Source organism: Xenopus laevis, chromosome 7L (genome assembly GCF_017654675.1).
Source record: "Xenopus laevis strain J_2021 chromosome 7L, Xenopus_laevis_v10.1, whole genome shotgun sequence".
In the NCBI taxonomy this organism is placed as follows: domain Eukaryota; kingdom Metazoa; phylum Chordata; class Amphibia; order Anura; family Pipidae; genus Xenopus; species Xenopus laevis.
The window spans coordinates 10,740,214-10,752,676 of NC_054383.1; the positions used below are offsets into that span (position 1 = coordinate 10,740,214).

Here is a 12,463-nt window from a genome sequence, read left to right on the forward strand (position 1 = left end):
GGGGATTAATATGAAGCTGGTCTTTCGTTTGCCTCTATCACAGCCTCTACTCTTATCAGAAGATTCCTAAGACATTGTTGCTGGAATTTTTTTCTTACATTTAGCAACAAGAGCATTAGTGATGTTGGGGATCAGGCCTGGCTCACAGTTGGGGTTCCAGTTCATCTAACCTGGGTTCATTTGGGTTGAGATCAAGAACTTCCACTCCCATCTCAGCAAACCCATTCTGTATGAAACTGGCTTTGTGCTTGAGGACATTATTGTGGTGAAACAGAAAGGAGCTTCCCCAAAATGTTCCTATAAATTAGGAACCCTCTAATCCAGTGATCCCCAACCAGTAGCTCGTGCAACATTTTGGATGTTGCTCCAAGTGGCCTCAAAGCAGGTGCTTATTTTTGGAGGCTTAGTCTTGGAGGCAAGTTTTAGTTGTATAAAATCAGATGTACTGCCAAACAGAGCCTCAATGTAGGTTGACAATCCACATACAGGCTACCAAATGGCCAATCACAGCACTTATATGGCACCCCAAGAACATTTTTCATGCTTGTGTTGCTCCCCAAGTCATTTTACTTCTGAATGTTGCTCACGGGTTCAAAAGGTTGGGGATCCCTGCTCTAATCCTATGTGAAAGATTCGGCCGAATATCGAAATTAGGGGTGGGAAGGGGATTTTTTTACTTCCTTTTTTTGTGACAAAAAGTCACGCAATTTCCCTTCCCGCCACCTAATTTGCATGTGCAAATTAGGATTCAAATTCAGTTCGGCCGGGTAGAAGAATTCAGCCGAATCCTGCTGAAAAAGGCTGAATTCTGGCCAAATCCTGAACCAAATCCTGGATTCGGTGCATCCCTATTTTCAAGTAATAAAAATATAATGCAGTGTTACCCTGCACTGTTAAAACTGGTGTGTTTGCTTCAGAAAATCTACTATAGTTTATATAAACAAGCTGCTGTGTAGCCATGGGGGCAGCCATTCAAGTACAGGATACACAGTAGATAACAGATAAGTACTACTATAGTTTATATAAACAAGCTGCTGTGTAGCCATGGAGGTAGCCATTTAAAGGAGAAAAGTTACACAGCAGATAAGCTCTGTAGAACATAATGGTGTTATCCCTATTTAACCTGTGCCATATAGACTTTTTTCAATTTCCCCCATTGCTACCCAGCAGCTTGTTTATATGAACTATAGTAGTGTTTTACCAGTGCAGGGCAACACTACATTATATTTTCATTACTTTAAAACACTTTCATTTTTTGGTGTTACTGTTCCTTTAATATTTCTTTTCCATGGAAAAAAGTTCCAGCCCCTAATTTAGGTAGGTGGCCATATAATATGTCCTATGATTATATATGATTATAAATGATGACATAACGGATGGTTATGTATTATGTATTAGTGAATAATGTATATAGTGAATAATGTACCCCCTCTTGTTTAATATAAGGATATTATAAGTTACAGAGGACTTCCAAGACCATATAAAAGTACGAGGCCAAAGGCCAGTGTTTTTATATAGTTCATGGAATTCCGAGGTGATTTCTAATATCCTCATATTTTTATACTTTATTATAATACACAAGGTTCAGCGAGTCATGTGACAGAAGTGACATCACTAAGCTCCGTTTATAACCAATGACATCACTAAGCACCGTTTATAAGGATATAAGTTACAGGATATTCATGGCTCTTGTGTATTACATCCATATAATATCACCTTCAACTTGTCTTGTCTGTTTTATCTATTTCAGGATGTTCCTACCAAGCTGGTGGCCAAAGCCGTCCCACTCCCCATGACAGTTCGTGGTCACTGGTTTCTGAGCCCAAGAACCGAGTATACGGTCGCTGTCCAGACGGCCTCAAAGCAAGTTGATGGGGATTATGTTGTGTCTGAATGGAGTGAAATCATTGAGTTCTGTACTGCAGGTGAGAGCTTTGTACCTCCTGTATCCACCATCTCCCAGTTGACTTCTCTTAAGGGTTATTTACTAAAATCCGAATTTATCTCAAATTTTATTTAAAAAAAACCACAACCAAACTTCCATGCTCAATTTGACCTTATTTATTAATAAAAAGAACCCGACTTAATTGGATTGAGGAAAAACTTGATAAAACCGAGTGAAAACCCAAATCACTCAAATTTTTCAGACTTTTTTTCCCCCAAATTGCTCGATTTTTTTTTTTGGTCGAAAACCACGAAAAAGTCTGATTTTCAGGCTAAACCCAATGATAACCACTATAACTTCAAACTGAGATAGGTGCCTTCCCCATTGACTTATACGGGACCTCGACAGGTTTGAGATTGCGAATTTTCGCATTTTGGCTTTTTGCAGCATCAGTATATAATAAATCTAAAAAAATTGGGGGTTTTTTCCCATGAAAAAAATTTAGTTTTTGCCCCAAAAAGCCAGACCAGTTAAATTTGAGGTTTAGTAAATAACCTCCTTAAAGGACCAGTAACATCATTTTTTTTTTTTAAATTTGTTAGTATACAACTAAAAAAAAAACAAAGACAAGTGAAACTTTGAAAGTCTTTATTAAGAAATAAATTACTGAAACTCTGCTTGCACTCCTCTTCAGAAAAGGCGAGAGGGTGATGATCCATCGTGCGGCGCTCGATTTCTCCGCCTTCCTTATTGGAGATAGCCAGGGAGGAGAAATTGAGCACTGCACAATGGATCGCCCCCAGAACCCATGGTCGTATAAATACAGGGCCAATTCCATGTATAATGTTCCCAGAAAGCATGGTTGGATAAAGACAGCGCTAGTGTCATCTAGAATACCCCAGAACATTTGGCAGGATAAATGCAGTCATCTCCTCAAGCTTTCAACAAAACCCACCCACGATGATAATTGTAGATTCAGTGCCGGACTGGGGCTGCAGCATCCCTGGGCCCCCACCCCTGCTGCAACACCCCTTCACCCCCCCCCCACCTGATCCAGCTCATACCTCTTCTTTTTACTCTTCCTGATTGGGTAGGTGGGAAGTCAGGGAAAGCACTAATCTCATGCACCATCAAGACGTCTGGGCCAGTGGGACCCACTGGGTTTTTTCCCGGTGTCCCGCCGGCCCAGTCCGACTCTGTGCAGATTTGTTGGTCTTGTTAATTGCACCCCAGTATAATTACTGCTAATAGTAGTTTAGAAGCTGGGGTCCTCCAGGGTGGAGATCTTGTCATTAATTACCGTGCACTTGATTTGCTCATTTACCCAAGGGATTTTCACGATTGGGCCTTCAAATTACAGCAACTGTGAAATTAGAACTGGGGATGCTGGGAGGTGTCCTTTCATAATAGTGGGGTGCTTGCAGGCCCGGATTTGTGGAAAGGCCACGGCCTAGGGCAGCAGAATCTTAGGGGGGCGGCATGCCACCCAACCACACCCAAATTGGTTCAGAAGCACTTTAGATTTGCATGAGATACAATAGTTTTTCAAATTTCCTGTGCACCAATCCCCAGTACTCTGAACCCGATAATGAAAATTAAAGGTAGGGGAGGGAACAAAGGCGATGAACGGCAGCGGGCCTATGTAAATCTGGCCCTGGGTGCTTGTATGGAAAGATTTGTCAGCTTTTGAACCACGCAGTTTTGAATAAGTGATCATTATTGTTTGATGTTCTCTCTTCAAGGAATAGGGATCCAGGGACTAGTCCCATTTTGGAGTCAGGAAGGAATTGGAGAGGCTTCAAATAGATTTTTTTTGCCTTCCTCTGGATCAACTAGCAGTTAGGCAGGTTAAAATAGAGTTAAAAGTTTGAACTTGATGGACGTGTGTCTTTTTTCAACCTTACTTACTATGTTGACGTTTACAGATTACTCCAAAGTGCACCTCACGCAGCTGATGGAAAAGGCTGAGGCCATTGCGGGTCGTATGCTGAAATTTTCCGTTTTTTATCGGAACCAACACAAAGAGTACTTCGACTATATCCGGTGAGTTGCTACATGCTTATAATGCCACAGCCTCAGTTTACATTTATATTATAGTAGCTGAGTGGCTCTTGAGAGCCACAAATTAATTATTATACCTTTCAGCTGAAATAAGATTTTAAACCATGGCCAAAATTTCCCATTTACGCTAGTAACACCCAACCAAAGCCCTGATATCCACCTTTAATGCAGGTTACTCAACCGCAAGTTTTTCAATACCTGGCTGTGGTCAGGCTACAAGCCAATGTATAGGCCCTTGCAATATCTAAATGGGGCAATGAATTGGAAAGGCTGGAATATCCCATTAGGCAAACACTTTATCAAGCTGTGGGTGAGGTTGTAGGCCAACAGGTCTGTCAGGGAGTTGAATTATGGGTTCATCCCAAACCATTTAATGTTTACATCCTGCTCAAAGTTAATTTAAGATGGAACTAAATATTAAAAATCCAAATATTAAAAATGTATATATGTAAGCAGAAGTAGCCCTCAGCAGATGTTGGTCCTCATGGGTCAAAGTCTGTATAAATAATGAAAACAAACACCTGATTGGTTGTTATGGACTTTTTCTAGACCCTTTGAGAGTGTTTGATTTAGGACAGTGATTCCCTAACCAGTGGCTCATGAGTTACATGTTGATCACCAACCCCTTGGATGTTGGACCCAAAGCAGGTGCTTATCTTTGAATTCCAGTCTTGGAGGCAAGTTTTAGTTGTATAAAAACCAGGTGTACTGTCAAACAGAGTCTCCTGTAGGCTGCCAGTCCACATAGGGGCTACTAAATACCCAATCACAGCCCTTATTTGGCATTCCCCATTTTCAGGCTCAACCTCTTAGTTGAATGTGACTCACAGGTAAAAAAATAAGGGGGACTCCTGGTTTAGGAATAAGGATAGGTCTCAGGATAACATGACTAATCAATATCCATTAATTTTCAGCGAGCATCATGAGAGCGTCATGCAGCCTTCTCCTAAGGACAACAGTGGAAGCCACGGCTCTCCAATCAGTGCCAAACTGGAAGGAATCTTATTCAGCTGCAACACAGAGTTCAATACAGGGAAGCCCCCGCAAGACTCCCCGTACGGACGCTACCGAGTGGAGATCCCTGCTGAAAAACTCTTCAACCCAAACACCAACTTGTACTTTGGGGACTTCTACTGCATGTACACAGCCTACCACTACGTGATCCTCGTCTTAGCCCCCATGGGCTCCCCAGGCGATGAGTTCTGCAAGCAGCGTCTGCCTCAGCTGAGTCTAAGCGACAACAAATTCCTGACCTGCACTCAAGAACACGACGGCCTCGTATTCCACCAGGCCCAGGATGTTATCTTGGAGGTTATTTACACTGACCCTGTGGATCTTTCATGGGGCAACGTGGCGGAAATCATCGGTCACCAGCTCATGAGCTTGTCAACTGCCGACGCAAAGAAAGACCCAAGCTGCAAGACCTGCAACATTAGCGTCGGACGTTAAAATCCCCCACCCCCCGTCCGCCAACAAAGCAGTTAATCTGAACCCGTCCATCCTTACCAGACATGATGTCCGGAAGCATGCAAAAATGCAGCTTTGACCAAAAGTGTACACCGAATCTAGAACACGATCCCCTTCGCTGCCTGATGAAGCCTGCGACGCGCTTTTCTTTTTAGGCACCGCCCTGTAGCTCCTCTCGCAGCAAAGGATTTAAATAGCTTTTTTTAAAACTTACATTTTTTAATTACTCGTGAAGTTGCTGCTGCTCTTAACCATGATTCTCTGCCAACTGTCGGCTTGGGTGGCCCTCTCTGTCATCCGAAGGGGGGGAAAGGGGTGGTGGTGGGTGGATGTCGCTATATTTTTGTTGCAGTTTTAAATTCTTCCTTTGCCAAAATGTAATGAAACTCTGCTTTAGCAAGGTCAGACAGACCAACGATGGCTTTATCGGGGTGTCTAAATAGCAAATATTTTAATCTACTAAAAGAATCAAACTATTGGGATAAGTCTAAACAGCATGAGAAATTGTAACTGCCGCATGACTGAGCTCTTAAACCCTAGATAATCCGTCAGCATTCCACCTAGGAGTGTTTTAAATGTTCAACGATATTAGCTACCGAGAAACAGAAAAAAAAACCCGCTCTCTCCCCAACATCATCGATTAACGATAGAAAAATATTTTATTTGTACACGTTGTATAAAATATTTACAATCATATAGAATCTATAGAGCGCATTTTATTAGCAACCGTATACATGTCACCCGCCATTCCTCCCTTTATCGAAGGTGTCGACTGTAAACTTCATATATAGAGTTGTGTATACGTTCCTGTTGCTTCGAGGACTTTGATTAAAAAAATAATATTAATAATGTGGTTTCTGGGTTCGTACCGTATGTTGAAAAGTCGACTCCATATATTAACGGGGAAACGTCACGAAAAGTCATAGGATTCCACTTGCAAACGGTCTGTTTTTTTTTCTTCTTCCTTTCGATCAATAAAAGTTTGAAAACTTCCGTTGTTAAAATCATGCATTTTGGGTACAAGACAAACTGGAAAGGTTTTAGGGGAGAGGTCCTTTTTTTCCTCCATTAAAAAAATGACAAGTGCTTAAATAGAGAATAAAGGGTTATAGGGTGTTTATTCTGTGCAGGGTCGGACTGGGCCTCCTTGGGTCAGACCAAAATATTTATAGGTTATAGTGGAAATAAGGAAGGGCCTCCCCCCCACTAGGAGGTACTATGGTAGCCCAGTCCAGATTCTGTGTTGATAGCAGTGTGAGACATGGTTAGAAATAGGGATTAGCAGCATCAATTTCTTCCAAACAGCTACAAATAAGGGCAGAGACACACGCTTCTTCTTCGGGCGACTAATCTCCCCAAACTGCCCTCCCGCCGGCTAGAATGTAAATCGCAGATGGGTTGGCACACGAAACGATTCAGCTTTCCAAAGTCGCCCGAAGTCTCCCCATGAGGCAACTTTGGAAAACGGAGCGTTCCAAGTGCCATCCCGCTAGCGATTTAGTCGGCGGGAAGGCAGTTCGCGGAGATTAGTCGCCCAAAAAAGAAGCGATTTGTCGCTGGGCGACTAATCTCCCAAAATAGCAGCGTGTTGTCACTGCCCTAAGACTCTGATATCAATAAAAGCAGCCTACTCTCTTGACATTACAAAGAAACAAAATGAAAACACTCCACGTGTGCAAATATTTCTCCCCCCCCGTCAGTCAATAGCATCTTCTGCTTAAAGGGGTAGTTGACCTTAAACTTAACTTTTAGTATGATGTAGAGAGTAAGATTCTGAGATAATTTGCAATTTGGTTTTCATTTTTTATCATTTGTGGTTTTTGAGTTATTTCGCTTTTTTATTCAGCAGCTCTCCAGTTTGAAATGTCAGCAATCTGGTTGCTAGGGTCCAATTTACCATAGCAACCATGCATTGATTTGTATAAGAAACTGGAATGTGAATAGGAGAGGGTCTGAATAGAGAGAGGAGTAATAAAAAGCAGCAATAACAATAAGAGGCCATTTATCAAACGAATTTAGATGTGAATTTTTTTTTACTCTAATAAATTTGTATGTACTCACAATTCGACTGGGAGGTTGTTTAAAGGACCAATATTTTGAAAAAAAAAAATCGTTAGTATATTAGGAAAAAAAAACACAAAGACAAATTAAATTTTGAAATCCCTAAGTCTTTATTAAGAAATAACTTACCGAAACTCCGCTCCTTTTTAGAAAGCGATCGGCCGAAGATCCATTGTGCGGCGCTCAATTTCTCCTCCCTGGCTATCTCTTATAAGGAAGGCAGGGAGGAGAAATCGAGCGCCACATGATGGATCGCCTTTTCTGAAGAGGAGCGCAACCAGCGTTTCGGTAAGTTATTTCTTAATAAAGACTTAGCGATTTCAAAGTCTAATTTGACTTTGTGGGTTTTTTTCGTTGTATACTAACAAATTTTGTTTTTTTTAAATTGAATTTGATGTTACTGGTCCTTTAAGAAAAAAGTTGAACGTCAAACTCAAACTAATATTACCGACCCGAATACAAACTCGAATGTCAGGAAGGCTATTAACATCTTCTAATGAGATACTGGACCTCTGCCATTGACTTTTACATGAACTCAGCAGGTTTTAGGTGGCGAATAGTCGAATTCGAATTGTTCCCAGGGTCCAGGTATGATAAATCTCTATTCGAATTTAAATTCGAGTTTGGATTATTCCCAACTCGAATTTGTGAGTTTTGACCAATAATCCAACTCGAAAATTTCCAATGCGAACCTTAATAAATCTGCCCCTAAATGTGTAGCCTTACAGAGCATGTGTGTTTTAGGCAGGGTCAGTGACCCCCATTTGAAAGGCTCAATTTAAAATCAATACAAAATAGAAAATGAAGACCAACTGAAAAGTGGCTACGAATTAGTCATTCTATATCATACTAAGAGTTAACGTAAAGGTGAACTAGTCTCTTTAAATTGGGATATAACACTTTACCCAAAATAAGCTCCATTTAAATTCTTCCTGCACTGATAAAGCTCTGCTATCTGTTGACTGGGATGTGATTTCCCAGTGTTTATTGCTGCCAGTCAAGGGAAATAAATGCTCAGCAGGGGTAACTGAAAATCCCATGCAGAGAATGAGACAAATACACAGAAATCTGACGGCCAGACCTGAGACTCCCAGTGATGTGTGTGTGTATATGTATATATATATATATATATATATATATATATATATATATATATATATATATATATATATATATATATATATATATATATATATATATATACACACATATATATATATATATATATATATATATATACACATATATATATATATATGTATACATATATATATATATAGAGATATATATATATATAGATATATATATATATATAGATATATATATATATAGATATATATATATATATAGATATATATTCTAAATGTTGTAGTGATTGTTAAGCTTTTCTTAAAGGGGCTATTCACCTTTAAAATTAACTTATAGTATGATGTAGAGAGTGATATTCTCAGTATGCAATTGGTTTTCATTTTTTATTTTTTTGTGGTTTTTGCAATTTCAGCAATCTGGTTGCTAGGGTCCAAATTAGCCTAGCAACCATGCCTTGATTTGAATAAAAACTCGATTATGTATAGGAGAGACCTGAATAGAAAGAGGAGTAATAAAAAGTAGCAATAGCAATACATTTGTAGCCTTACAGAGCATTTGTTTTTTAGATGGGGTCAGGCAGCCCCGTTTTAAAGTTGGAAAGAGTTAGAAGAAGGCAAATCATTCAAAAACGATAAAAAAGAAAGATGAAGGCCAATTGAAAAGGTGCTTAGAATTAGCAATTATATAACATACTAAAAGCTCAGTTAAAGGTGAACCACCCCATTAACTATTTTCATATTGCTAAATTGTACGGATATGGGATCAATTATCCAGAATGCTTGGGACCTTTGGAATTCTCAGGAAGGGAGGTCTTGGATCATACTGAAAAAGACTTAAACATTAAATGAACTCAATGGAATTGTTTTGTCACCATGACACTCATCTCTGATGTCATCGAAGGGGGCAAAGTGTCACCCCGGCACTAGGGGAGCTGGGACAGTGCAATGGGGTCAGTGAGGAGCAGAGAGAAGAATATGGCTGCCACCTCTGGGGCAACCCGAAACCGTCTGACCTGCAGATTTTGGGCTGACCCACTCACCACTACAAGGCTTTATTATTATTATTATTCTTTGTTTAAATAAGGCTGTATGGAGACTGGCATTTTTATTGCAGAGCTTTCTGGATAATAGTTCTCAATTGTAGAATAAAGTATAGGGGAATCTCTGTGAGTTTGATATCTCTGTTTAGAGTTGATAAAAAATAAATAAAAACAATATTTTATATATATAAATATATAAGCTAGAGGCTTTCAGGGGAATAATTTGGTTGACTAATATTGAAATAAATAAATAAAACATAGCAAAAAAAATCACTCATCCCTAAAATTCTCCTTTGGTTTCCAAGGGAACACGGCACGGGTGGCACCAGACTCACAGGAGTGGCGAGACAGTCTAATACTCGCGAGTATCACAGGGCAACGTATCCCTCGTGCCTGACAGTAATAGGTTTCTGGGAAGTGCTCTGCCTGACTCCCTTGTTTATATTATGAGGATTTGGCAGAATGAAAGGGCAAAAAGGCTCGGCAATGAGACAGGGGAGGGGCAAGAATGGTGAGGGTAGAGTGGCACCTAAAATACAGCTAGGGCATCACTATATATTATTATTATAATAATTATATTATTAAAGTGGCCTAAATAGTGGAGAGAATGTAGCTGATAATGGAAATACACATAGAGCTGGTGGGTTTAGTTCTCCTTTAAATGAGATATCAAACTCACAGTGCTACAGCCGAGGATACTGGGAGATTTCGGCAACGTAGTCGAGCTTTACCGAAGTGACATCACAATGGAGATTTAAAGCAAGATTACATATACATCCAAAACCACTGTACCTTCTAGTGCAGTGTAAAGGCAGTCTTTACTTTACCTTACATTTATTTTCCCTTCAATGTCAGACAATATAGCTTTCTGTTTAGCCAAAGCTTCCTTTTAAGCCTATTTAAGCTTCCGCTTGATCCTGAGCTGCCATATTGCTAATCAAAGGCAAAGGCTTCCACAGTGCAGCACCTAGACCACTAGATGGTGATGTTCTATGGGGAAGGTCAGCAAGGGTTAAACCATCCTCCTGCAAAGAAAGCAGTCACTCGGGACCCAACTGGCCCTGCCCAATCAGTTTTATGGAAAGTGATGGGGACTAATTTCGATTTTAAAAAAGTTGCAACTAGGGATGCACCGAATCCAGGTATCATTTTGGTATTCTGAATTTTTCCAGCACGATTTGGATTCAGCCAAATCCTCATGGCTGAACTGAATCTAAATCCTTAAAATCACGTGAATTAGTCTCAAATAGTGATGAGCGAATCTGTCTGTGAAAACAGCGTAAATTTTTGGGAGACTGAAAAATTTCGAAAAACGCACTGAATTTTTTATGCGCAATAATTTTTACGTGTGCAACAATCGTTCTCGCTCCAAATGCATTTAAGTCAATGGGTGAGAATTTTGACGCTCGCATCAATCTTGACGCTGCCGTTAAAGTCAAAGGGCGTCGGAAATAATGTTGACGTGCAACGGTTTTGACGCGAACAACTTTTCTGATGCGCGCCCAAAAAATTTTTGACACCGCTGCAGTTTTGCAAATGTATTCACTAGGGATGCACCGAATCCACTATTTTGGATTTCGTTGAATCCCCGAATCCATCTTGGAAGATTCTACCGAATCCCAAACCGAATCCTAATTTGCATATGCAAATTAGAGGCGGGGAAGGAAAAAGTGGAAAAAAATTGATTTACTTCCTTGTTTTGTAACAAAAAGTCACGAATCCGAATCCTGCTGAAAAAGACAGAATCTTGGCCGAATCCCGAACCAAATCCAGGATTCGGTGCATCCCTAGTATTCACCAGCAGCGAAACGTGGAAATTCACAGCAAATTTGCGCCTGGTGATTTTATTTGTCCATCGCTACTCCTTATCACTTCCCGTTTCTAATTTGCATATGCAAATTAGGATTCGGATTCAGTTCGGTATTCAGCCGATTCTTCCATGATGGTTTCTGGGGTTCGGCCGAATCCAAAATAGTGGATTCAGTGCATCCCTAGGTGCAGCAGAGCAAAGTCAGTGAGGAGGAATATCCCAGCTATGGGACCTGCATCGGGGGACCCTACAGCCAAACCCCCAGCACTCTCTGACAGCCTTTGGCTTGGAAGTTACATAGTCGGGCAGCAAGTAGTCAGTATGAACAAAAACAGACATATTCCATATTGCACATTGTTGCCTTCATCAGGACTCTTGTCTGTTGCAGTCGGAGGGGGGGTTTGCTGCTAATGAACTCTCCCAGGTAGTGTGGAACAATTAAAGTGCACAAGTACATCAGTGTTGTACAAGAGGACAGGACCGGTCGAGGAGGGGTGTGCGAGGACCCTAAATTGTTTTGGAGACGTCTTGCTTGCTGATCAGGACCTCTAACAATCGCAGCTTGGCCTTTATCTGCTTGTATTCACAGTAATCCTCCGCCATAGGGATCCGGTCTTCTTTCTGCACGCTCCTGAAACGGCACAACGCAGAGATCGGGTTGGTGGGAGAGATTTACTAAACCGCGGTATCTTATATTAAGGGCCATTATAACTTCATTACATCTCCAAGCTTCTATAAAGGTATTCAGCTTTTAGCCCAAACCAAGCTGCCATTATCTCAAATGCGGCTATTGTGTTATAAACCACTTACGGGATGCCAAAAAGGGGGCGTGGCTTATTGCCACAGGTGCAAGGCCGTATTTTTACATAGGCATTTAAGTGCTTCAAGGGCCTATGCCTAGGGGGCAGTGTCTATATAGAAAATGAAGTGCCTATGAGAAGGGGGATATCCCTTTGCGACTGTCACACGTCTTGTTAACTGTCAGTAGAAGGTGTGGTACCTACAGCGGCCCTGGACCTAAATAAAGCCCTGTCTCAGTATATGACACCAT

At 40.7% G+C, this 12,463-nt stretch overlaps 2 protein-coding genes across 5 annotated transcripts in view; one reads left to right on the top strand and one right to left on the bottom strand.

Annotated features, from left to right (window-relative positions):
• LOC108696074 (phytanoyl-CoA hydroxylase-interacting protein-like) overlaps nt 1-6,406 on the top strand; it is a 77,126-nt gene extending 70,720 nt beyond the window's left edge. Inside the window, exons 3-5 of the mRNA XM_018225076.2 lie at nt 1,751-1,925; nt 3,811-3,928; nt 4,861-6,406. Coding sequence (XP_018080565.1) covers nt 1,751-1,925; nt 3,811-3,928; nt 4,861-5,395 — 828 coding nt within the window. The 3' untranslated portion in view covers nt 5,396-6,406. The remainder of the gene's footprint in view (nt 1-1,750; nt 1,926-3,810; nt 3,929-4,860) is intronic.
• A 4,944-nt stretch (nt 6,407-11,350) lies between these two features.
• The window catches only part of LOC108696075 (protein FAM13C), a 176,589-nt gene continuing 175,476 nt past the window's right edge, over nt 11,351-12,463 (bottom strand). For 3 of the 4 annotated variants that reach the window (XM_041570201.1, XM_018225077.2, XM_018225078.2), the window contains one exon: nt 11,352-12,043. In XM_041570201.1, the coding sequence (XP_041426135.1) occupies nt 11,920-12,043 (124 nt within the window). In that variant the 3' untranslated portion in view covers nt 11,352-11,919. Of the gene's footprint in view, nt 12,044-12,463 lie in introns of all 4 variants that reach the window. The other variant, XM_041570199.1, reaches the window with a different exon arrangement.